Raw genomic sequence first — 27,659 nt, 5'->3', positions numbered from 1 at the left:
GAGAGAAAGATCAAGTCATATACATAACTGTTCTTTCCCACTATAATACAATATTTTTTTTTTTTTTTGGTTTTTCGAGACAGGGTTTCTCTGTAGCTTTGGAGCCTGTCCTGGAACTAGCTCTTGCAGACCAGGCTGGCCTCGAACTCACAGAGATCCGCCTGCCTCTGCCTCCCGAGTGCTGGGATTAAAGGCGTGTGCCACCACCGCCCGGCTATAATACAATATTTTTATTGAGAATTTCATTCAGTGCATCCTGCTTACACTTGCTTCCCATTTCTCCTTACCTCCCTTTCACCCCCACCCCCCAAAACGTACCAAGTTCAATATACTCATTGGAGTATGGTCAAACTCCCAGTAGCCACCCTCTTAAAGAAAATTGAGTGTCCCATGATTTCCCCACCACTACTACCACCAGAAGCCATCAGCTGTGAAGAGCTACACTTCAGCATCTTTATTACAGTTTTAAGGATTATCTTCACCTGTCTGGACTGTTTCTTTTGTTGGGGTGGGTGTGCAGTGGTTGTCACAGAGCCTTCAATGTCTCTCACTCTCAGTCATGAGTGTGCAGTCATCAGTACCACTGCAAAGAAGCTTCCTTGCCCATGGCAACTGGCAGCAGCATGGACCACATACACCAACATGGCAGTTCTCAGTGACAAAGGAAAACTTTCCATGATAACAGATTTAAGGAGCTTTTGACCATTACACCAGTTCTATATAGAATTCAGAATAATTAAATCTGAAGAGAATGTCAGACATGGCCAAAAGTGCGCAAGGAAGAAAAACATCCCAGAACACTGAATCAAAAGAGATCTAATAACAACAACAACAACAACAACAAAAAACCCCACCAAAATGATGAACATTACACATTGTTTAGTAACTCTTAATATTTATTGTCATTGGGCATGGACTTTGAAGTTTCAAATTTTCGAGTGTATTGTTTATTTCCTGTTTGTGGTTTGAGATATGAGCTTTCAGCTTCTGCTCCATCCTCCTCCATCTGCTAACTATATTCTGCCATCGTGGACTCTAATCTCTGAAACCATAAGCCCTAAAACAAATTCTTTATTCTGTAAGTTGGTCATCATTAGAATAGTAATAGAATAGAAAAAGCCATAGAAAAGTAACTGACTTTAAAGTATAACTATTTCAAAATGTATATGAATTTAAGGCATTGAGAGGTTTCTGAATGCAAATGTGGGGAAAATAGATATCCAGGATTGGAGGAAAAATTTAATAGGATCTTTTTTTTTTTTTTTTTTTTTTTTTTGGTTTTTTGAGACAGGGTTTCTCTGTGGTTTTGGAGCCTGTCCTGGAACTAGCTCTTGTAGACCAGGCTGGTCTCGAACTCATAGAGATCCGCCTGCCTCTGCCTCCCAAGTGCTGGGATTAAAGACGTGCGCCACCACCGCCGGGCAGGATCTTTTTTTTTACTCGGATGCTAGAGTAGGAATTCTTAATTTGGGGTTGCTTTGCTCGTGTGTTACTACAAAATTATTTTGCAGAGGTCTTAAAAATAGTTATGATCTGAAAATAATTTGCAGGTCTGAGTCAATGTCTGTTCCACCTAAATCTTCCTGTCTTAACATGAATTTTAAAGGATCATGAGGAATGATAGGAAACCTTTGCATGAACTTCATAAAGGGTTGGAAATTTAACTTCCTCCTACTGTGGGAAATGCTCTTGTACACTGTAAAGATTTGTCACTCGTATTGGTTTAATAAAATGCTGATTGGCCAGTAGCCAGATAGGAAGTATAGGTGGGGCAGCCAGACTAAGAGAATTCTGGGAAGAGGAAAGGCAGAGTCAGTCACTAGCCAGACTGAGAGGAAGCAAGATGAGATTGCCTGACTAAGTAAGGTACCAAGTTACACGTCTAAACATAGATAAGAATTATGGGTTAATTTAAGTTGTAAGAGCTAGTTAATAATAAGCTTGAACTAATAGGCCAACCAGTTTATAATTAATATAAACCTCTGTATTTTATTGGGACTGAGCGGCTGCAGGACCAGGTACGACAGAAACTTTTGTCTTCATCCTCCCTCACAAGTTAGAGATGGCGTTCCTAGATAGCTTTCCCAGACAGGCCAGATAGCCATCCCAGATGACCAGATAGTGTTTCTGGACAGCACAAATAGCCATTCCAGGGGGGCCAGAAAGCCATCCTAAACAGGCTAGGTGATATCAAGGTGTAGTTTCCTATTAAAGGATAAGGTGCCTTAAAATGCCTATACTTGGCTTCTGATAGAGCTTAGTAGGCATATTGTACTTAGCATGTGTAGCCCTAGGTTGGTTCACAGCAGTGCTCCCCAGTAAAAGAGCATGCGCTTGCCTTTCCATTCTATTGTTTTTGCCAGGCTTCCTTCAGTGGTACTGGTAATTTGGCCATAATTAAAGTTTGTGGCAACATGTCACATTTTCAAACCCTAAGTTCCTACATAACTGTGCTTATTTGTCTCAAAAGAACACTTTTTGATGGCTTTAGAATTAAAAACAAAAAGACTGGCATTTTATCTTTTATCTAACAGCCTCATCATTGTATAGAACATTTAGTTCAGTAGTTCAGTTCTGTTCATAGCACAGAACAACAAAAAGCAGGGAGAGCCTTGCCACTTTTAAGGAGACAGGTTGCGGGGTTCGGGGAGAAGGCATGTGAGCTGTAACAGCTTTGGAACTAGCATGGGGATTTGATCTGTTACAGGCTTGCTTGAGTTCATCAGGAACTAGATACCCTTGCCAGAAATTGTTGGCTGTGGGGGATGGATAAGGGAAGTAATGACTTTTCCTGATAAACAGAAACCCACTTCATAAGATTCCTGAGGAATGCTCAGTTTGGTAGCAATCCTTTGTTTACCCAGTTAGAGTCTAGCCTGAGCTGAGCCTAGACTGTCATTTAGGACATTGTCAGCAGCACTGCCATTTTGGGACCTGCTTTGGACCTATCAGGACCCATAGAGGAGGAGTGAACCAACTCATGCAGTTGTTCTCTGTCCTCCACATGTGTACCATAGTATGTCTGCATATGTGCATGTGCCTACACTCAATAAATAAATGGTCAAACAAAACTGGAGAAATAGGACAGTTCAGATTCTTCAGAGAAAAATGAGATTGGTAATAAGAAAATGGGCAGAATGCGAAATGGAATCATAAATCATAATACATAAATGTCATCTTATAAATCATAGACTGTAGCACTCTTATGTATTGATGAGGAACTATAAAAGTATTAACAGTTCTGAAATTACATTGTGAGTCAGTAGCATGACTGAGGACTGGAACTAAAGTAGATATCTCTATACTCAGCAACTATCTGTTGAGTATTCCAACATTTATTTCCAACAATGCTACTCTTAACACTTATTCATTCATTTATTCATTACTTGCTTGTTTGCTTGCTTATTTATTTATTTACAAGATAATATAGCCCCCGCTGTTCTGGAACTTGCCATATAGCGAGCCTGGCCTTGAACTCAGGGATCCACCTGCCTCTGCTTTCTGAGTGCAGTGTTTAAAGTGTATGTCACCCTATCTGACCCTCAACATTTATTTATTCCAAAGATATTTATTCTTGGAACTGTTTATAGGACCTAAAGAAAGTGTAATTCCAATTAAGTTACCTTCAACCCATGTTGATTCAAACAGCAGAGTTTTTCATTTATTTATGTGTAGGGTTTACTAAAGACAGAGCATCCATGTTTATGTTTTATGTAAATATTATCATTAATTATTTACACTTTTTGTTGAGAGATTCTGTTTTTTTTTATTTTTTTGTCACTTAAAATTTTCTTTGATACTGCAAAGTCACTTCAGTATAGAAAACAGTTCTTGTTGTGCAGACCACTTACACATTGTAGCAAAGGCTGCAATTCTGATAGTCATCCTTCTCCTGCTTTATTCAAATAAGCACAGATTTGCCTTTTGGTGAGAAAGGCTGTTTAATATTTTTCTGGCAGAATAATTTTTGCTTCTCCATGTACAGTGCTGCAATGAAGGAAAAGATTTTCTGAAAAACACCATTTTCTTGCAGTGACTTGGAAAATGTACATGCTAATATTACTTAAATAGTTTGAAAGAGAGACTTATTTGTGTGGCACTTGTGAGTTTTCAGCATGTACTAACATTGATAGTTATACCTGATAGTGTTTATAAGAGTGGTGACTTCTGACTGCTGGTCACAGGAGACTGTGAAGTCTGTGCTGTTTCCTGAAAGGAAAACACATTTTCCTATTTCTGTAACTTTGGATAAAAGTAACATTATTTAACTCTAATTTTTAGATGAGTAAGTTGGTATAGATGAGGTCTGAGGACCTTTCAGCTTTCACAGAAATTTCTTATTTGCTATTGGGAGAACATTTTAGGCAAAATAATGCCTTGAGCATTGATATAGGTAAACAGTGGGGTATTTGAGTTTGAGCGTGTTTTTGTGAGCCTTGTAACTTGTCTTTGCCTTTTTATTTTCACAAGCACTAGATCTTTGTATTTTCTTACTAAGTTTATTTAGTTTTTGTTACCATAATGAAGTACCACAAATGAGCAATATTTATAGAGAAAAGAAGTCAATTTAACTCACAGTTCTAAAGATTTGGCTTCAAAAAATTTGGCATTGATTCAATTCTGCTATATAACCTTTTGTGTATATCACAAGTCTGTGACTCTTGTCATGGCGGGAGTATGTGTGCGAGTAAGGAATCACCTATCAAAACTGGAACCTAGAGAGACTGGGATCCCACATCCTCTGATACATGCCTAATTTGGTTTAACGATGTTCTACTAATACCCATTTTTAAAGTTTGAGCACCTTCCATTCAGACACCCTGGGGATCAGTCATTTAGCACATCTGCTATGTTGGGGGCACACTTTAAATTGGCAACCCCACAGCAGTGGAGAATTCTGGAAGACAAGCATCTGGGAAGACAACTTGCTGCTGAGTTAAGAGTAGTTGGCAATTACAATAAAATATTTCTATATTATTATCTAGACAGTGACAGCTTTTTTATTTGCTCACAGAAGTTCTGGTAATGATGGATTTATGGGAGAATGGCTTCTAGCAGATCTTCACTTCTTGTTTTCTTTCTTCCCCCTTCAGGAGTTTGGTAAATGTAGTTTTGTGACATTCTAGGTTTTTATATTGAAAATTAAGAAGAAATATTTGAAAGAAGAGAATGGTTGATGAGATGAGCTGTCCCTAGTTTTGAAAACTAAAATGTTTGCCCACCATTTTGCTCTTGGCTGATTTCTTCTTTGAATCATGGCTTTAGTAATAGCCTTTCAGAAACTCAGGAGTTATTGAAAAGCAGTATTCCTTAAGACACATGGTCACCTTGCTGAAGCACCTCCCAGGAAAGTTCCCTTTTAGCACTGATTTTATGTTTTTACCTCTTCATCACCACCGGCACCCACAGTGCTCGTTCCCATAGCTGAAGTGGACGTCTGTAGTGATGTTTTGTGTCTGCAGGACAATGAGATGGTGTCAACCATCCTGCTTTCTGTGCCAGTTGCTAGAATTAATTATGATCCAATCGAATCTGTTGCAACCAATTGGTAAACTAATTGGTAATTTTAGCCGCACATCTATATGTAGTTATCTGAATGACTGTAACTTTACTTTCAGAGCCACTTTTGTTCTGTTTCATCCTGCTTGACAAAATGGCCTTCATAGCTTCAGGGAGAAAGATGTGCATCAGTGACTGCCAGGCAGCTCCAGCAGCTCCTCATCTGGTTGTATTTGCTCATTTGCAAACATGACTCAGATTACAGCTGCCTGCTACCACCCTGATCATTTTTGATAACATTGAGCTAAACATTCCTTAAAATGCGTTAACCATCAAATGTATGTTCTCTCTGTCAACTAGTATAAAAAATATGGTTGCTATGGTCTTACAATACATTTTTTTCAAGCCAAAGGGAAATCAGTTGAAAATTTCCAAAATAAATCATTCAAAATTAAATTTTACTATCCCCATTTAATGTAGGTAGTTTAAGTAGAATGATTTTAATTAGACAATTTGAGTTCTATTAGTAGAATTGAGAGAAGGAAGCCAACTAACTTCTTAGATTTGTCCCTTTCCTGATTGTAGTAGACTTTCATTACCAGTAATTTGGCACCAAGGACTACCTTTGAAAGGAAGTACATAATGCTTCTTTGTTCAGAAGTCTTTTAAAGTAAAACATACCTTGTATGACTCTTAAGGGTGGTATTTTATTTCATTTGTAAATAACTTGACAAATTTATTAATACTGGGTCTGATTTATGAAGTGTATCTCAATGTGTACTTTTAAGATATTTGCTCTAGATTCTACAAAGTTACTTTAAACTTAGCTATGGAAAGATCTATTATATAAATGATGCTTTGCATTTTCTGATCTTTCTGAGCCTATTGAAAAGTGTTTATAGTAAAGTGAGACTGGGATTTTTAAGAAGGCCTTTTTTAATTTTATGCTTATCAGTGTTTGTCTGTATGCATATATATGTATAACATATGCATGCCTAATACTGGTAGATGCCAGAAGAAGGCATTGAATCTCCTCAAACTGGAATTACTAGTGATCGTGAGCTGCCATATGGGTGCTGGTAACTGAATCCTAGTTCTCTGTAAGAGTAGTAAATACTCTTACCTACTGAGCCAGTTCTCGAGCCCTGCCACTGACATTTCTTACAGTAAGAATGGAATAGGATACTAAAAATGAATATAGTTTACATTTCTTTGTCTTGTGCAATTAAATGACAGCTTTGACTGGTGAACTATATATATAGTGACTTGTGCTTTGCACTCATTTCTTACACAAAATAAAAATCAACATTTGGGTATATAATGAACCCATTATAAAAGATTGCTTTCATGAGATGTATAAAATATATTATCACAGTAGTATAATTTTGGGTTATCTAAAGAAGAAAACTAGGGCCCGGGGAAATGGAGAGGGTAAATGCTTGCTGTGCAAGCCCAGGGACCTGAGTTAGCATTCCCAGCATCCATATAGAAAGTCAGGCTTGGTGGCATGCATATGTAATCCCAGTGCTGGGAGGCAGAGCATTCCTAGTCCATGTTGGCCAGCCCTGGAGCCAGTCATTGGGCTCCAGGTTCACTGAGAGATCTTGCTTCAAAAAAATAAGATGGATAAACAGGGGAGATGGCTTAGTGGGTAAGAGCATGTCTCAGTCACTGTTCTATTGCTGTGAAGAGACACTATGACCAAGCCCAGGTATAAAAGAAAGCATTTAATTGGGGACTTACTTACATTTTCAATGGGTGAGTCCATTCATGACTGTCTTTTTTTTTTTTTAAATTAAGTTTTATTGAGCTCTACATTTTTCTCTGCTCCCCTCCCTGCCTTTCCCCTCCCCTTCAACCCTCTCCCAAGGTCCCTGAGCTCCCAATTTACTCAGAAGATCTTGTCTTTTTCTACTTCCCATGTAGATTAGATCTAGGTGTGTCCCTCTTAGGGTCCTCATTGTTGTCTAGGTTCTCTGAGATTGTGATTTGTGGGCTGGTTTTCTTTGCTTTATGTTTAAAAACCACTTATGAGTGAGCACATGTGACAATTGTCTTTCTGTGTGTGGGTTTGGCAGGGAGCGTGGCAGCAGATAGGCGGGCATGCTGCTGGAGCAGTAGCATAGAGTTTACATGCTGATCCACAGAAAGAGGTGGCAGAAAGAGTGAGACAAGGGCTTTTGAAATTGCAAAGCCCCCCCTCCCCACTGATATTTCCTCCAAGGCTATATCTCCTAGTTCTTCCCAAACAGCCCACCAACTGGGAAACAAGCATTCAAATACATTAGCTGCAGGGACCATTTTCATCCAAAGAACCACAGGATACTTTTCAAGCATGAGAGCCTGACTTTGAATCCCTAGCAGCCCTGTAGGCATACCTGTAACTCCAGTGTTGGTAGGCAAAGACAGGCATCTCCTGAAACGTTGCTGTGTAGTCAGCCTAGCCAAAATAATGAACTTTTAGTTTAACAAGATGCTTTATTTGTATTTATATGTATAGATGTATTTGCATACCCACACATGCATGTGTACATACATGCATACATACAAAAAAGAAGAAGAAACAGAGGGCAATAATGGTAATTATGAAAGTGGACATTGAGCAGAGATGGTATGTTCATCCAAAGTAATCTGGCTTTAAAATGTTTCTGTCCTGTTCAGTGAATTTAGCATTTGTCTTTGGAAATTGAAAGGGACATTTTGAATAGCAGGAGATGCACTGTTAAATTTGCTTCCTTCACCTTTGTCTTCTTTCCTAGCCAGGAGACACGGCTGCTAAACTATAGCTGGAATTTTTTTGTTACATCATATCTAATTCCTTACTTATGTAGTCTCATTTGACTTTGCACCAGCCATATGAGAAGTGATCATTCATTATATATAACTAGAAATTTGTACCTTTTGTCCTATAGCCTCCCCATTCCTTCTACTTCTTGTTCATGGTAACTTTCTGTTTCTGTGTATTATGCTAGTTTTTTTTTTTTATTTATTGATACCCTGCTTTCTCCTTCCTTTTAGCTTATTTCACTTATAATTTGTTTAGGTTCATCCATGTTGTTGTAAATGTGACAACCTCCTTTTAAGGTTAAATAGTACCCTCCATCATCTTACCATTTCTTTATGTATCCATATCATGGTACAGTGAACATGGGAATATGCAGATAAGTCCTCAAGGTGCTGGTTTGATTCTTTATGGATATTTGCTTATCAGAGGGACAACTAGGATATGTGGTGATTTTAATGTAATATTTTGAGGATTTTCTGCACTGTTCTGTACAGCAGATTCTCTTTTGCTCGTCCTTACTAACAGAGTACAAAGGTTCTCTTTCCTTTTTCACCTAACATTTGTTATCACCTGTCCTTTTAATAGTACCCAGTCTAATATGTGTGGGCAGTGTCCCTTTGGGATTACAATTTGTATTTTCCTCACAGTTAATGCTGTTGTGTTGTTGGTTGTTTTTATTCTTTACTCTTTTTGCTCTTTGGGGGGCCTGATACCCGACTACCAAATAAATACACACAGGGAGACTTACTATTACTTATGAATGCCTGGCCTTATCTTGGCTTTTTTTCTAGCCAGCTTTTCTTAAATTATCCCATCTACCTTTTGAGTCTGGGCTTTTACCTTTCTCTATTTCTGTATACTTTTCTTCTTATTCTGTGACTGCTGTGTAGTTGAGTGGCTGGGTGGTGGCACCTGAAGTCCTCCTCCTTCCTCTCTGTTCCTTGATGCTCCCTTTCCAGATTTCTTCTTCTGTTTATTCTCTCTACCTGCCAGCCTTTCCTGTCCTTTTTCTTGCCTTGGAATTGGAGATTTCTCTTTTGTTCCTAGCCACCCAGAACCAAATAATCACACAGAAACTATATTAATTATAACACTGTTTGGCCAGTAGCTTAGCTATATTCTTATATCTTAAATTAACCCATTTCTATTATTCTGTATATCACCACGAGGCTGTGGCTTTCCAAATAAGGTTCTGGCATCTGGCTCCTTCAGCAGCTACATGGCATCTTTTTGACTCTATGTACTCTCTCTCTATCTCTTCCAGCCTGACTATATTCTGCCCTGATATAGGCCAAAGCAACTTCTTTATTAACCAATGATAATAAAACACATTTATAGCATACAAGAGGGGAATCCCGCATCAACTGAATCATACTGAACAGGAACCTTTTAGAATTAAAATACTGCCTGGTGAGTCACCTTAGAAGGTATTGGTGCTCTGCTGCCCAAGCCTGGCAATCTGAGTTCGATTTCTGGAACTCATGTAAAGGTGGAAGGACAGAAGGAGAGTTCCTCAACTTAATCATGGGTATGTGTGAGAAAGCCAAGCACAGATTGTATTTAATGGTTTAAAGCTGAAGGCTTTCCCCTCTAAGGAATCAGAAGTTATGGCTCTTCTTGTCACGTGTCCTAAGTATTATACTGAGGTACTGCTTACCCTGAAGGAAGGCTGGAGTAGGGTTTGGGAGGGTACATGGAGGAACCTTTAGTTAGTGTTGTATTCTTTGTCATGTGTGGTGTTTACAAGGTCTTTGCAGTGTGTTTAGTGTTGTTCATGTGATTTTTTTCCTTTTAACAATTTACATGCATTATTTGTGCACTTTTCTGAATAGGAACGGCACAATAAAAGTATTAAAATTATTGCTAGTTAATAAAGCCTCGAAAAGATATATTGGTGCCATTTCTTGGAATTTAGCTCTAGACTTTAAAGTACTTTACATTACCTTACTAACAGAATGAAAAATGAGCAACAATTCAAAAAGAACAAAAAAGTAGACTGTCTGTCTTCTTTAATGAATGTAAATATAAAAATTATTAGCCTAAAAAATTATTAGCCTGAAAACCATTCACTTTAATAAGTTTTCCTAAACTTTTCTCCTACCACAGCTAATGTTTTGTTGTTTAAATTAGGAGGTGCTAATGATGCTGGATTACTATGTGAGAGATTTCAAAGCATTGATTGACTGGATTCAACTTCAGGAAAAGTTAGAGAAGACAGATGCTCAAAGCAGGTAATGAACTCTGGTATTCAAGTTTGTAGTAACCCCAGTTACTACATTGAAGCAAGCATTGAAATAGACAGTGGACTTAACACCAGGTTGATCCAAAATCTGTACCAATCTAATAGTTGACTAGTACTTTACTCTTTTGGTTATGCAACAAATATTCATTATTAATGCACTTGACAGTGCTAGTCATAATATGTAGTACAGAAATTAAATTGCTACACATGACACATAGATTTTGTGATCTAATGGTATAACAAAATGAAACTTAATGCTATATATGTATGGTAAGTTTTTTTGGAGGGTGGATCATTGGCATTTAAGACAAAGATAACAAATCAAACTGTTTTAAGTGTAGGGAATACATGAAGTAAAACAGGCTCTGGAAGATGTATAGTGTATTTTCTCATTGTGGTAGGCAGTGAGGAAATTGTTTTTCTGTTTCTCTCTCTATATATACTTGCTACTGAAAAGATTTCATTTTGTTACAATTTTCGAAATCTGGAAAGCCTAATTATATACACTATTATACTTTAGCTGTTCAATATTCTCTTTACATCATTTCAAGTTATTGTATTTCATCTTATAGACTAAAGGAACTTAAAGCACACAAGAATACTCAAGACTCATTGATTCTTTGATTTAAATGAAAACGTCATGTTCATTCATGAGAAGTCATTCATGTACATTTCAACTACATAAATTCCTTAAAAATTACTGGTGACAGGGCAGGAAATGTAAGGAGAGAAATACATCGTAAAACTCATTATCATAGATAGATTATTCAAAATTATTCTAATACTGTTTATCCTAGTGTTTAATAGCTTCCTTAGGCAGCTGCCTTAAATTACCAGTAGAGCAAGACAGAATACAAGTTATGCTGAGGTCCAAGACTTAGTGTGTGTGTTGTTTTCATGCAAGTATTTATGCATGTACGCATATGTGTGCACATGTGGAAGCTAGAGGTTGGTGTTGGGTACCTTTCTCTATCACTTTCTACCATATTTTTTGAGAAAGTTCTCTCCTCAAACCTGAAGCTTGTCAGGTTTAGCTAGAGTGTCTGGCCAGTAAACACTAGAGATCTGCTTATCTCTGTTCCTCTTGGTCTGATATTATAGATGCACGCCACTATAACTAGCTCTTTTCCTGGATATTGGGGATCCTGATTCAGGTCTTCATGCTTGCATGTAGACACTTTACCCACTAGCCATTTCCTCAGCTCTTAGGGCATCTCTCTTTATATTAACTAGCTACCAACACATCTTCTCATTGCTTCCTGAAGCAGCTCCAAAATAAGAAAAACAGCCTTAAATTTCCTGTTGATGGCATTAGTCTTTGAGTAGTATTCAAGTCATGCTTGACTTGGGGGCTTAAAGGTTAGGATTAAAGATACATATATTAAAAAATACCCTGACAAGACTTTATATAGATAGATTTTAAATACCTTGAAATAGAATTAGAAACTACTGAAGAAAGTAGTGACTCCCTTGATTTAGCAGGAAGAAAATAAGCCTATGTATAAATATAAAATGTAAGGAATACTTACAAATCAGCAAGAATGCATGGTAGTAGCAGCAGCAATAAACTTTCTTAAATCATTTGGAAAATGACACAATTTCCAATAGAAACAGTGAGCCAAAGTTACCAATATGTAAACTCCTAAAGAAAAAAAATCAAAACGGAAAAAAATATAAAAATAGTAATTGATAATATATTATTCTTACTAATTATAGTAATAAGCATACACAATTCAAAAAGAAAACAAAGACAGTGTTGTACTATTTTGCCAATAACTTTTTCTTTGTTTTTTTGAGACAGGGTTTCTCTTTGTAAAGCTCTAGCTGTCTTGGAACTAGCCCTATAGATCAGTCTGGCCTCAGACTCACACCTGCCTCTGTCTCCTAAGTGCTGGGATTAAAGGTGTGTGCCACCTTTAATTTAATAAAAATTTATTTATTTTTTTTAAAAAGATACCAGGTGTTGGCAAGGTTGAATGGAAATGAATGTCCTTCATCTGTAGGGCTATAATAGTCTTTTAGAAAGATGATTTAGTAACAACTTATCCAATCTTCAGGCTTTTGAATAATATTTTATCTAAATTTTCTATCAGTAATCAGTTTTGTGTTTTGGTTTTGGTTGTTTTTTCTTTCTGAGTGAGTGGGTAAAATATCTAAGGACTACATCACATGGAAAGTAAGCTATAGAGTGACTGACTGGACTGATAGGCTTTGAATAGGAACATAGGATGGTGCTTAGAAAAACATTTCAGGGCCCTGCCAGAGAGTGAAAGCGTGAGTGGCAACAGCAGCTTCCAGAAACTACAATAAAAAGTTCCTCTGAAAAAAAAAAAAGTTCCTCTGGAAAAGAGCGCCTTTGTCCCAGCAAGCCTCCATTATCATTCTCTGTATGTGATATCCGGTCTCATCAATGACCTAAGGTGCCTCAGAAATGCCTGCACCTAGAGGAATGATCACTTGAGCCTTAGCCACCCCCTCTCTGCATCTAGAAGAGCATTCTCCAGAGGCTCTGCTCACCTAGCCCCCAGCTATACCTGTTGAAGAAGGAGGGACCCCCTGAAGCATAGGCTCTGTACTGATTGGAGGAAGAGATGAGTAGGCAACAGGGTAAGACTACACTCAGCAACATAAAAAGTAATAAGGCACCATCAGAAACTAATGGCTCTACATCAGCAAGACCTGAGCATCCTAATAAAGAAGAAACAGAAGAAAATGACCTTAAATATAACTTTATGTAGATGATTGAAGCCCTTAAAGAAGAAATGAATAACTCTCTTAAAGAAATGGAGAAAAAAACAAACAAAACATTGAAAGAAATCAACAATTCATTTAAAGAAAGTCAAGAAAAAGCAATCAAACAAGTGAAGGCAAAGGTTCAAGACTTAAAAACTGAAATAGAGGCATTAAAGAAAACGCAAACTGAGGGAATTCTGGAAATGGAAAATCTGGGTAAACAAACAGGACCTATATATGCAAGAATAACCAACAGAATACAAGAGATGGAAGAGAGAATATCAGTCATGGGAGACACAATAGAGGCAATAGATTAATTAGTTAAAGAAAATGTTAAGTCAAACAAATTCTTAATACAAAATATCCAGAAAATCTGGGATACCATGAAAAACTGAACCTAAGAATAATAGGGATAGAAGAAGGAGAACTCCAGCTCAAAGGCACAGAAAATATATTCAATAAAATCACAGAAAGAAACTTCCCCAACCTAAAGAAGAACTTGGCTATGAAACTACAAGAAGCTTACAGAATACCAAATAGACTGAACCAAAAAATAGTCCTGTCCCCTTGCCACTTATTAATCAAAATACTAAACATACAAAATAAAGAAAGAATATTAAGAGCTGCAAAAGAAAAAGACCACGTTACAAGTAAAGGCAGACCTATTAGAATTAACCCAACTTCTCAATGGAAAAAATGAAAGCCAGAAGGTCCTAGATACACAGACATTATGCAGAAACTAAGAGATCATGGATGCCAGCCCAAACTGCTGTACCCAGCAAGTTTTCAATCACCATAGACAGAGAAAACAAGATATTCCATGACAAAACAAGATTTAAATAATGCCTATTAACTAATCCAGCCCTATAGAAAGTATTAGAAGGAAAACTCCAATCCAAGAAAGTTAGTTATACCCACAAAAATACAGGCAAAAGATAATCCAAAACAGCAAATCCCAAAGAAGGGAAATGTACACACAATACCACCGCCACCAACAACAAAACAAAATAACAGGAACAGTCACTGGTCATTAATATTCCTTAATGTCAATGGACTCAATTCACCTATAAAAGGACTCAGGCTAACAGAATGGATACAAAAACAGAATCCTTTCTTCTACTATGTAGAAGAAAGACAGCTCACTTCCAAAGACAGACATTACCTTAGGGTAAAGGGTTGGGAAAAGATTTTCTGATCAAATGAACATAAGAAACAAGCTGGTATAGCTATCTTAATATTTAACAAAATAAACTTCAAATTAAAAGTCATCAAAAGAGATGAAGGAGGACATTTCATATTTGTCATAGGAAAAATGCATCAAGATGTAGCAATCTCAATTCTGCACATCTATGCCCCAAATACAAGGGCACCTACATTTGTAAAAGAAACATTACTAAAGCTTAAATTACACATCAAGCCCCACACACTAATAGAGGGAGAATTCAGCACCCCACTTTCACCACTGGACAGGTTTGTCAGACAGAAACTTAACAGAGAAATAAAGAACCAACAGATTTTATGACTCAAATGGACTTAATGGACATCTGTAGAACATTCCATCCAAACACAAAAGAATATACTTTCTTCTCAGCACCTCATGGAACCATCTCTAAAACTGACTACATATTAGGTAACAAAACAAACCTTAACAGATACAAAAAATTTGGAATAGTCCCCTGCTTTTTATCAGATCACTGTGGCTTAAAGTTAGAATTCAACAATACTGATTACAGAAAACCCACAAACTCATGGAAATTGAACAGTGCTCAACTGACTTACCACTGGGGCAAGGAAGAAATAAAAAAAGAAATTAAAGACTTCTTAAAATTCAATGAAAATGACAGCACAGCATATGCAGACTTATGGAACACAACGAAAGTAGTGCTAAGAGGAAAGTTCGTAGCACATATAAAGAAGCTGGAGCAATCTAACACTCATGAATTAACAGAACACTGAAAAGTTCTAGAACAAAAAGAAGCAAACTCATCCAGGAGAAGTAGATGCCAGGAAATAATCAAATTGAGAGCTGAAATCAATAAAACAGAAACAAAGAAAACAATACAAAGAATCAGTGAGACAAGAGTTGGTTCTTCAAAAAAAAAAAATCAACAAGATAAACAAACCTTTATCCAAACTAACCAAAAGGCAGAGAGAGAATATCTGAATTAATAAAATCAGAAATGAAAAGGGGAACAGAGTAACGGACATGGAAGAAATCCAGAGACTCATCAGGTCATACTTCAAAAATCTGTACTCCACTAAATTGGAAAATTTAAAGGAACTCGACAGTTTCCTGGATAAATACCATATACCAAAATTAATTCAAGACCAGATAAATTAAATAGACCTACAATCCCTAAGGAAATAGAAACAGTCATCAAAAGTTTCCCAAACCCGCCCCCCCCCCCAAAAAAAAACACCCAGGGCCAGATGTTTTCAGCCCAGAATTCTAGCAGAATTTCAGAGAAACCCTAATACCAATACTCCTCAAATTGTTCCACACAATAGAAACAGAAGGAACATTACTGAGCTCTTTTTATGAGGGTACAGTTACCCTGAAACACAGATGACATAAAAATGCAACAAAGAATTACAGACCAATCTCCCTCATGAAAATCGATGCAAAAATACTCTATAAAATACTGACAAAACAAATTCAGGAACACATCAGAAAAATTATCCACCATTATCAAGTAGGCTTCATCACAGAGATGATGGCTCAACATATGAAAATTTGTCAATGTAGTTCACTATATAAACAAGTTGAAAGAAGAAAAAAACCCCACATGATCATCTCATTTGATCCCGAAAAAAAAAAAAACCTGACGAAATTCAACAAGCAAATAAACAGTGCATCTCTGTATTTTATAATCCCATGACCCTTTTGAAAGAAGTAGTGCTTGCTGTTGTTTGACTGTTTAGAAAATCCTGTATTGTGAACCATCAGGAATTGCTCACTTGTTAGTATAGAACCGTTCTGGTAATCAGGGTTGCAGGCTTTGACCATGTTTTTGCTCATTAACAGCCAAAAGGAAAAATTTGTTTGTTTCCCCATTTCTTTTTGTTGTTAAAGTAATCTACTTTATGTTCTCAATTGTCAGACCAACCTCACTGGCATGGGAAGTAAAGAAGATGTCTCCAGGACGCCATGTGATTCCAAGCCCATCAACAGATAGAATGAATGTAGCATCAACTGCAAGAAGAAGCTTAAATTTTGGGTGAGATGATTTAAAAAAGATACATAGTATTATAAACCCATGTTTATATATGTATGTATTTGAAAAATACTCATAGTATTATAAACCCAGTATTTCATGAGAAAAATATTCATAGTACCAACCCCATGTAGGAGAAATCATGCATCATTTCCAGGGAAGGGCTCACCAATTTCTGCTCAGATTCCTATATCTGAGAGAAAGTTACTAGAGTATGAGATTTGTAAAACAAAGCATATGCACAAAAATCTGGAAAGGTGACTTTATTACTCACAGATTGACAGAAGGTAAGAACAAAAGCCTATATACTTGATAGCCTAGTCCTTTGACATCCAGGGAAGTTTTATCTGTGTGTCTTCTCTTTTACCTAAGAGGACTCAAAAAGCGTTCCAGTAAGAACATTACACATTGGATGTTTTTTTTCTTTTTTTCCTGAGCTCAGATATTATAGGTTCTTTTCTATAGGCACAATGATGAAGAACTAGTTATGCTGGACAGTTTCTTTTCATTTCATAAGTTTGTATTCTTGTATGTTCTTCATGAAAGTTGGAAGCCAGAGAGGGGAGGAATGAATGACCAAGGCTACTGGTATCATTTTTTTCTACATTGTATATATGCTTGAAATTGTCAGAGTAAAATAAAAAAAAAATGCAGTGGGCACATACTGCAGGCAGGTAACTATTGTGGCTCTCAGGGTTGTTGCTGGGTAAGACTGATTATATTAAAGCAGCGGTTTTCAACCTTCCTAATGCTGTGATTCTTTAATACAGTTCCTTATGTTGTAGTGACCCCAAATCATACAGTAGTTATTTTTGTTGCTATCTGACATGCAGGGTATTTGATATTTGACCCCTATGAAAGGGTTGTTTTATCTCAAAAAGAGTCGAGCACCCCAGGGTGTGAACCACTGAGCTAGAGTGAAGTTGCACATGTATGTGAAGAGTCCTCATGATTGCATGGTGAACACTTTAGCAATTTAGACTGTTTCCCCAGCATTATAATTTTTAGTATCTGTTTTCTCTGCCGTTATCATCTTTGAAGCAAGATCTTTGACATATCTGTATATCTTGAGGATCCTAACACTGTATCTGGCATTTAGTAAAAGCTGATTCTTTGCTCAGTAGAATTAGACTTTTGCTTTCAGTCCCTCTTATGAGGTTCTTAGATTGTGTTTCCTTTGGTGAATGTTAATGGGCTTTAAGAATCCTGTCATACTTGGACCTTGGCAGGTGGGAAAAGATAGCTAGCAAACAACCAAAATACAATCTCCCAGACAAAAGAGTGTTACCAAGCGAACTTGTTCTTTACTGAAGTTCATTAATCTCTTTCCAAGAATTTTATAACACAGATTTATTTTAATTCTGGAGACTTTTAATTCATGCATCAATTACCTTTCTCATGGCCATTATCAAATACCTGGCAAAAGCAACTTAGGGGAGCTTTGAAGGATTTACTTGGGCTTATAGTTGGATAGGACACAATTTATCATGACAGGGAATATGAAGTGTTGATCTCAACATGTCTGCAGTCATGAAACAGAGAGAGAGAAAGGAGAGAGAGAGAGAGAGAGAGAGAGAGAGAGAGAGAGAGAGAGAGAGAGAGAGATTAATACATGCTTATTTTCTCTTTTTTTGTTCCATCTGGAACCCTACCCCATGCAGTGGTTCTGCCTTCATTTGGATGGGTCTTCTACCCTCATTAATTCTGTCTAGAAACTCCCTCATAGACATGACCAGAGGGTTGTCTACTAGGTAATTCTAGATCCTGTCAAGTTGACAGTATTATCCATGGCACTGCCTATGTGCATGAAGTTCTTATGCTGTTCTCTGTGTGATCCTATTCATTATCCTTGTATAAATGCATTGCTTCTTTTTACTTTCTGATATGGTTCATTGGCTGCCCTTAGTACCCACCTACATCTCATGCTGCTTGAGTTGTGTTTTACAAACTGAAATATAGTTATAAAGCTTGGGTTTTGTTCATTATTTTAACTCAAAATTTAAATAGTAAGTAAACCATTGAGTATATATTATACTACAGAGCTACTTTTTCTGAAAATCAAAAGAACAAAACACTAAGATTTTGGAAATCTTCAAAGCCATAGCCTCAGGGAAGGGAAAAGGTGGGAGGGAAAGAAGGTGATGTCTCCTTACTTGCAATGAGTTCTCTTTGCCTGTTTCACCACAGATGAAAGGGGCTTGGGAGCAACCCTAATCCCAACTAGCCAGCAGTACTGTTTCCATGTCAGTGCACCAAGATAGGGACCTAATTTTGGTGACAGAGAAGTGAATGAACACCTTTGGGTCAATATAAGAGTGGAAGGATGTCACTGTTAGGCTGTACTTGAACCCAAGAAAAACCTGCGTTCTTTTGTGGTCTCACAGCCCTGGGGCCTCCTCAGACCTGAGGGATCTGTAATGCTTACCAATAAATTTACTTCCACTGTGGCATAATTCTTTAATTAGCGAAGGAAAAGAATTCCAGGCTTAGCTAGTAGCAGATTTTTTTTTTTTAAATAAATGTGAGCTATTAAAGAGCCTGTAGAAGGAGTGGATAGGATAGTGTGAAGATTCAGGAAAAATAACTTTAGATAATAATGCTACTCAATTTCAAGGAACCAAAATTGAATATTGCCAATGAAGCATCGTGTTTGCAATTGATGAAAGAAATATATACAAAGAAGAAACAATTTTAGCCTGAATCAAGAATGACTTGTTAACACACATTGTTATTAATAAAAACTAGTAATAGTAATGTTATGATTTCACAATTTTTACTTTGATATTTAATTTATTACTTGTGATTATTTTTCTCAATAGGAGTTTACCTGGCACAGTAACTGCCCCATGTCTGGCTCCTACAGGTGGCAGCTGGGCCGACAAGGTAAAGGCTCATCATACTGGCTCTGCCACATCTGATGTAACACCTGCTCAAGCCTGTGCACCAACAACAGTGCAAAAGACTTCCCGCAAAAATGGCAAGTGATTTTCAGTTAACAGTTTTTTTTAGATTTTTATTTATTCCTGTTTTGACGGCCTGTAGTTAAAAGGGATATTTATACTTTAAAATACTTGGCCCTAATATATTTTTATATTTACATTTTAGTCTTACCTATGTCATTTTGATCTCTGTTAGTTAAAATCATGAAATGCAGTAATTCATTGTTAAAGTGCTTCCCTAGCATATATAGGACACCCTAAATTGAATTTTGGGCATTTCTTTTTTGGTACTGAATGTATTTAATTTATTTTTTTCACTTTGATTTCAGTTATTTTGACTCATTTTAAATATTATTCCTTCCTTTTATCCAGTATATTGTCCTTGATTTCATTGTACAAGCAAACTTGTAGCAAATTGGCAGTAGGCAAGGGTTCTATTTTCTTTTTTGTTGCTATAGTATAGTATCAGAGGGTGTGTATTTTCTAAGCAAAAGAGGTTTATTTAGCCCACAGTTTTAGAGGGAAAAAAAAATCTAAGATTGGTTGGCCCCATCAATTTAATATCTAGAAGCTGCAAATAAATTTTTATAATTATCAAAATTCTGAAAGAGAATTAATTTCTATTCTAGAGATGATGGCTAACTAAATTGCCCATTAAAACTGAGAAGAGATTAGTATGCTGTTAAACATGGAAGATCTCAAGAAAGCTTACATTCTCAGACCCAGTTACTACTAGGAAAAAAAAAATAGTACAGAGAGCCAAAGGTGTTGTAGAAAGGCTGCTTGTTTGTTCCCAACTGCTCAGCCCCAAAATAATTGCACAGAAACCATATTATTTGCAATAATGTTTAGCCAATATCTTAAGCATATTTCTGGCTAACTCATATCTTAAATTAACTCATCTCCATTAATCTGTGTACCACCGTGAAGCTGTGGCTCACTGGGTAAAGTTCTGGCACATCTGCTCCCTGCAGCGGCTACATGGCATCTCACTGACTCCGCCTTCTTTCTCCTAGCATTCAGTTTAATTTTCCATGCCTAGTTTTACTCTGCCCTATCAACAGGCCAAGGCAGTTTCTTTATTAACCAATGGTATTCACAGCATACAGAGGGGAATCCCACATCACAATGATGATAGTATCAGGATGACAGCAACTGCTACAGACTTTAAAAAAAAAGATCACAGTGCTCTGAAAATGAAGAATTCAGAAAATAATAGTATTAAGAAATTTAAAATTAGCTAGGTATGGTATCATGCACCCCAGGAGAATGAGATAGGAGGATCATGAGTTTGAGACGAGTCTGAACTTGATAACAGGTCCAGTCTACTCTGAGCTACCTAATGAAACCTTATCTCAGCAGCAGCAATGGAAAACATTTGAGGACTTTAGCGATATGGTGACTCTGAAAACAACATAAAATATCAAGGCTAGCCCAGAGAGACCAGAGAGACAAAAAAGGAAAGAAATGAAGAGAAGAACATGAGGGGACATACATGAAATCCATGAAAAGGTGTAGAGATTTTATAAAGCAGCATTAGAAATGATGTCAAATTTCCAAACTGCTAAAATAAATTGTTAGACTTAAGGAATCCTCTCAGGCCCAAGCAGGAAAATATAAAATAAATTTCCTCTAAATACAATATAATAAAAGTACTGAAATTTGAAGAAACAGAAAAATCTCTATAAGTGGTTAGAGGACACAATTGCCATTTTCAAAAAGGAAAATCAGCAGGTAGCTGACTTTATAAGAGGAACTATGGATGCTAAGTACAGTGGAGAATATGTTTAGAATGCTAGAGACATAGCCAAGAAAATGTATGTTACCAAGTTAAAATAAAAGTGTTTTCAGGGAAAAGTTTCAGAAAGTTGTAAACAGCAGGTCTGTGTTCAATTGCTGTAGATAGCTTTTGGGATGGATGGAAAATGATTTCAGATGGACACCTAAAACAATAAGGAGACCCAGAAGGAATAAATGTAAACAAGTCAGGAGTGTCGACTGTGTAAGCATTATGACTGTGGGGTTTGGGATACAGCAGAATGAATGTTGATAACACAAAATACAAAGTAGAGGATGACTACACTGCTGAATTTTCTTTCTTTCTCTTTTTTCTTTCCTCTCCTCCCCTTCTCTTGCCTTCTCTTCTCCCCTCCTTCCCTCTCTGTCTTTCTTCCTGTCTCTTTTATCTTTCGGAGGTCAAAGTTGATGTCAGGTGTGTTCCTATTGATCTCTACTTTATTGTTTGAGACAGGGGCTCTCACTGAACTTAAGAGTTCACCAGTTGGCTAAATTGTCTGGTCATCCATTTCCTGAGATCTTCCTGTCTTTGTCTCATAGCTTTGGGATTGCAGCCTAATGCTACCATCCCCAGCTTTTTGCATGAATGGTAGGGGTTGGATTCAAGTTCTCCTAAAACAGCTACCAAACAGGGACCAGGTATTCAAATACTGAGATATAGGTGACATCTCATTCAAACCATCACATTCTACTCCCTGATATCCATTGTCTTGTGGCCATAACATAATGCAAAAATGCGTTTAGTCCAACTTGAGAAGTCCCCCTAGTCTTTCACAGTCTCAACAGAGTTCAAGTCTGTTCTGAGACTCAAAGTAGTACCAGTTGTAACCTCTGTAAAAATCAAAAAGCAAATTATATACTTCCAGCAATGATACAGAATATACATTACCATTCCAAAAATGGAAGAATATGGGTACAATGAGAAAATACTGGACCAAATCAAGACATCCTGTTCACTATCTGGGCTTGCCATGCTTCTATGTACTTTTTTTGTCTGAATGCAGTATGCCTTTTGTCTCAGCAGGTGTGCTGAGCTCTGCAGGTCGGCTCTGATTTGTAGCTACAGCAGCCCTTCCCTCTGCTTCTGCCGCTCATTTTGCCTTGTTAACCTTCCTGGCACAGAATCCTTTTTATTCCTATTTGTTTTCTAATTTTAGTTTCTCAGGCCTCTTTGAACTTCATAAAATCCCTTGCTTCTTATCCCTTTTGAGCCATTTTGTAACTTACATATTTATATACAGATAGGTAGCTTTGTTGTGTGATGTGTAATGTGTGACCTGAGAGTTCATATTAGTAATTAAAATTGGAATTAAAAATCTGTTTGACTCAGTCAGGACTATCAAAGAAAGTGAGAGCTGTCAGGAAAATTCCTGCCAATTGAACTACCCTAACTTGTGAATTTATTGTTACTCAATAAATTCTGACATTGTGAAAAGACACAAATATGTTCCTCTATTTCTGACATAGCATGCTTGTGGCAGTAGCTGAGTGTGTACATAAACAAAATCAGTAAAGATATTGAAGGTTAAATGTCTAGCAAATTTGGCACAGTTACATGTTTAACAAAGTGTATGCATTCCTCACTTTTCTTTTTGCTTCTGTACTTCAGTCTGAATTCTTGATATGGACATGTATTCTTTTTTTTTTTTTTACTTATTTATTTATTTTTATTCTTTTTTAATTAAAATTTCCACCTGCTCCCCATTTCCCATTTCCCTCCCCTCCTCCCAAATATTGCCCTCCCCCCACTTCCCTCCCCCTATCCCCACTCCTCTTCTCCTCCCCCCACTCCATTCCCCCTCCCTCTCGATACTGAAGAGCAGTCCAAATTCCCTGCCCTGCGGGAAGACCAAGGTCCTTCTATCTACGTCCAGAAAGGTGAGCGTCCAAACAGGCTAAGCTCCCACAAAGCCAGTTCATGTATTAGGATCGAAACCTAGTGCCATTGTCCTTGGCTTCTCATCAGTCTTCATTGACCGCCATGCTCAGAGAGTCCGGAATCAACCCATGCTTATTCAGTCCCAGACCAGCTGGCCTTGGTGGGCTCCCAATAAATCAGTTCCACTGTCACAGTGGGTGGGTGCATCCCTCGTGGTCCTGATTTTTTGCTCATGTTCTCCCTCCTTCTGCTCCTCATTTGGACCTTAAGAGCTCAGACCATTGCTCCAAATTGAGACTCTGATGGACATGTATTCTAACTTGCTGATCTTCTGTTCTATATGTCTAATCTACTATGAAACCAGCTAGTATATTCATAATTTTTTATCATTAAAAATATGGATTCTGGCCGGGCGGTGGTGGCGCTCACCTTTAATCCCGGCACTCGGGAGGCAGAGGCAGGTGGATCTCTGTGAGTTCGAGGCCAGCCTGGTCTAGAGGAGCTAGTTCCAGGACAGAAACCAAAAAGCTACGGAGAAACCCTGTCTCGAAAAATCAAAAAAAAAAAAAAAATGTGTGGATTCTGTGGGTGTAGGACTGCTGAAGGATGGGTTGTCTCTTGGGGTTCACATTCCTGAAGAAACATGGCTTTCTTTCTCATTAGTTGCCAGTGGTATGTCAACTATGGGTGGTTTTCATCAACTCCTTCCCAGCCATGCTGGGACTGTGCTTTTCTTTATCTTGTTCTGATCTTGTGTACACAGTCACAGCTGTTATGAGTAAACACATGCAATGACCTTGTCATGTCCTATTTTAACTATAAGTGGACAAAAGAGCACATGAAATTAGGCGGGAAAGTGGTAGATGGGTAGGAGAAGAATTAGAGCAGCGAGAATAGGAGTAGATTTAACCAAAACACATTCTATAAAAATATGAAATTCGCAAACATAACATATTTTAAACCTACGTGAAGTATTGATGGATTTTGGAAATGTAGTATTAGATTTAAAAAATGCTACCCAAATAGAGTAAGTGGTGATATCTGCATCCCAGTCCCCACACTTCTCACCTGCTGGTCATCCCTTTCTTTCCACACTTATCACAGCTGTTTTGAATTATCTGTACTTGAAAAAACAGAACAAAACAAAACAAAAAAAATAGAAAAACCCAAACACCAGAATTATACACACTGTCTTTAAAGTAGGTTTTAGTAGATTTCATCTCTCGGACTTCCCCCTTACTTTTCCATATAATTTTTCCCTACTTCTTAAAACTGGTGCTTCTTTGTGTGGTTAATCTCAATCTCTACGTGAAGATGCAATTTTCTAATCTTTACAGTAAACTGTCTCTTCAACCATTAACCATTTGTATGTTTGAGGCATTAATATTCTGTTTATTTTCAAATTCTTAAAAGGTTGTTTTCCCTAATAGCTTTCTCTATTAAAAAAAAAGTTATCCTGGGCTGTATCCAATTGTCCTTAAGAATATTTGATAGACCTGTCAGAATGGCTAAAATCAAAAACACCAACGATAGCCTTTGCTGGAGAGGTTGTGGAGAAAGGGTCACACTCATCCATTGCTGGTGGGAATGCAAACTTGTGCAACCACTATGGAAAGCAGTGTGGCGAGTTCTCAGGAAATTCGGGATCAACTTACCCCAGAACCCAGCAATACCACTCTTGGGAATATACCCAAGAGATGCCCTATCATACAACAAAAGTATATGCTCAAATATGTTCATAGCAGCATTGTTTGTAATAGCCAGAACCTGGAAACAACCTAGATGCCCTTCAATGGAAGAATGGATGAAGAATATGGAATATATACATATTAGAGTACTACTCAGCGGTAAAAAACAATGACTTCTTGAATTTTGCATACAAATGGACGGAAATAGAAAACACTATTCTAAGGGAGGTGAGCCAGACCCAAAAAGAGGAACATGGGATGTACTCACTCATAATGGGTTGCTAGCCATAAATAAAGGACATTGAGCCTATAATTCATGATTCTAGAGAAGCTAAATAAGAAGGTGAACCCAAAGAAAAACATATAGTTATCCTCCTGGATATTAACCTTCATCAGGCGATGAAAGGAGACAGAGACAGAGACCCACATTGGAGTACCAAACTGAAATCTCAAGGTCCAAATCAGGAGCAGAAGGAGAGAGAGCACAAGCAAGGAACTCAGGACCACGAGGGGTGCACCCACACACTGAAACAATGGGGATGATCTATCGGGAACTCACCAAGGCCAGCTGGACTGGGTCTAAAAAAAGCATGGGATAAAACCAGACTCGCTGAACATAGGGGACAATGAGGGCTGCTGAGAAGTCAAGAACAATGGCACTGGGTTTTGATCCTAGTGCACGTACTGGCTTTGTGGGAGCCTAGGCTGTTTGGATGCTCACCTTACTAGACCTAGAAGGAGGTGGGAAATCATTGAACTTCCCACAAGGCAGGGAACCCTGACTGCTCTTCGGGCTGCTGAGGGAGGGGGAGTTGATTGGGGGAGGGGGAGGGAAATGGGAGGCGGTGGCGGGGAGGAGGCAGAAATCTTTAATAAATAAAAAAAAAAGAATATTTGATAGGAAGTTAAATGATGTTCAACACACTAGGGAAAAGATTCTGTTAAGCACTGTTAAGAATGCTGGTTTAATGTTAATTCCTTAATACAGCTATTCCTTGAAGTTTTCCCCTTTTAATAACTTGAACTGTTTAGAAGCAATTACTCAACTTCCTGAGAGGTAGTTGTCGAGTTGTTCTAATATATGCTGCCCCAAGTGTGCAGCTGACAAACAGCCCTGGGCAAAGGGAGAAACTGCCTGGAAGTCAGCCTGCTGTTTCAAACCATCATCTGCCATGCACGAATGCTTTATTCTAGCTATAAGGACCACTACACCCCAAGCTGTAACTCCTATTTCAGAAGGTCCTGCATGGTCATGGCTTCTTCAGACAACTTGCACCAGCCTCAGCTGGTGACCTTTTCACCTGCAGCAATTCTCACTAAGGTCTAGGTGACAGAATAAATTACCCTCTTCCTTCAACAGAAGCCCCTGACAGTTGTAATTCAAAGCCTCCATTTGGACCTTATGCCAGACTTGAGATCAGTGTGGAAGTTGAAACAGTACTGTGAATGGTGCAAAAACATAAAAGTTCTGCATTTATATCCCAGCCCCTCCAGGCTATATAACCAGTGGGCCAAGCTGGTAATATGAGGAGGGGACAGTGCTTGTCATGGTGGTAACAGCCCCAACACTAACAAGTGATGTAGAGGTAGTGGCTTTAGCCACAATAAGAAGGCTATTGAAGAGTTATAAAACCTGGATAGCAGTCAGCCTGATGACCTGAGTTCAGTTTCTAGGTCCCACAGTGGAAGGAGTGCTGACTCCTGAAACTTGTTCTCTGAATTGCTATGGGCACCATGCACAGACAACATACCTAATAAGACAAATGTGGAGAACAATTGAGGGAGACACCTGCAATCAATCTCTGGTTTACATGCATATTCTCTCTCTCTCTCTGTCTCTCTGTCTCTGTCTCTCTGTCTCTCTGTCTCTCTGTCTCTCTGTCTCTGTCTCTCTCTCTCTCTCTCTCTCTCTCTCTCACACACACACACACACACACACATACACACACACAAAATCCACACAGAATTATAGGCTTTTCTCCTCCTCTGTCTGGAAAGATGATAAGAGAGGTGGAGTACTGTGTTCCTAATCCTATCAGGGTTTTGTTTGAGATTGTGTTAGGTTGATTACTCCATTTGAGATTTCCAGTGAAAAGCCTCACAAAACCCACTACATCCCTGAGTTACAGTTTTTATTTTCCAGTCTTGTACAGTTGCTTTGCTTTTTGCTTAGCTTGTTAAGATCCCAGCTGCTGCTCTCTTGTTTTCTTGGAGTCTTGCCTTGTATACAAAAAGCTGAGTTGTCAGGCACCTTGGGGAAAAGTGAATGCAGATTTTTTTCTTCTCTTCCTTCCTTCCTTCCTTCCTTCCTTCCTTCCTTCCTTCCTTCCTTCCTTCCTTCCTTCCTTCCTTCCTTCCTTCCTTCCTTCCTTCCTTCCTTTCTTTTCTTTTGCTTATTTCTCTGTAGTATCCCCCATTTTCTGTAAGACTTTGCCTCTGGCCTCTAATGCCTGTTTAGCCATCCAGGAATGCAGGCTTTTGCTAGCACCCAGTTCATTGGACTCCCAGTTTCAAATGTCTTCAGTCAAAATACTAAGGTGAATGTAGGTCTGATGCTGCCATTCCCTTTACTCAGGAATTGTAGTTTTTCAGGATATGCTTATGCTGGGTGCTTTCCAGTGTTTTAAACAGCTCATTTATATATTTTGTCTAGTTTTTATGGCTGTTTTTGGCAAGAAAAAGGCCAATTTTCATTCAAATTCTTTTTTTTTATGGCCTGAACTCTTAACTCTAAATACATATGCTTGCATACATGGAACATTTACCAAAATTAAAACATGCTGTATTGTTAGAAAGTCTTAGGAAATTTCAGGTGATTTAAATCATTTCAGAGGTGGGGTGTGCTGGTAAGATGGCTCAGTAGGTAAAGAACTTGCTGTCAG

At 37.9% G+C, this 27,659-nt stretch overlaps 1 protein-coding gene across 2 annotated transcripts in view; it reads left to right on the top strand.

Annotated features, from left to right (window-relative positions):
• Window positions 1-27,659, top strand: part of Scaper (S-phase cyclin A associated protein in the ER) — a 372,041-nt gene that overhangs the window by 28,210 nt on the left and 316,172 nt on the right. For both annotated transcript variants that reach the window (XM_057767374.1, XM_057767371.1), the window contains exons 6-8: window positions 10,415-10,515; window positions 16,361-16,477; window positions 19,294-19,451. In XM_057767374.1, coding sequence (XP_057623357.1) covers window positions 10,415-10,515; window positions 16,361-16,477; window positions 19,294-19,451 — 376 coding nt within the window. The remainder of the gene's footprint in view (window positions 1-10,414; window positions 10,516-16,360; window positions 16,478-19,293; window positions 19,452-27,659) is intronic.

This window comes from Chionomys nivalis, chromosome 4 (genome assembly GCF_950005125.1).
Source record: "Chionomys nivalis chromosome 4, mChiNiv1.1, whole genome shotgun sequence".
Classification (NCBI taxonomy): domain Eukaryota; kingdom Metazoa; phylum Chordata; class Mammalia; order Rodentia; family Cricetidae; genus Chionomys; species Chionomys nivalis.
This window is presented reverse-complemented; position numbering and strand designations above follow the sequence as displayed.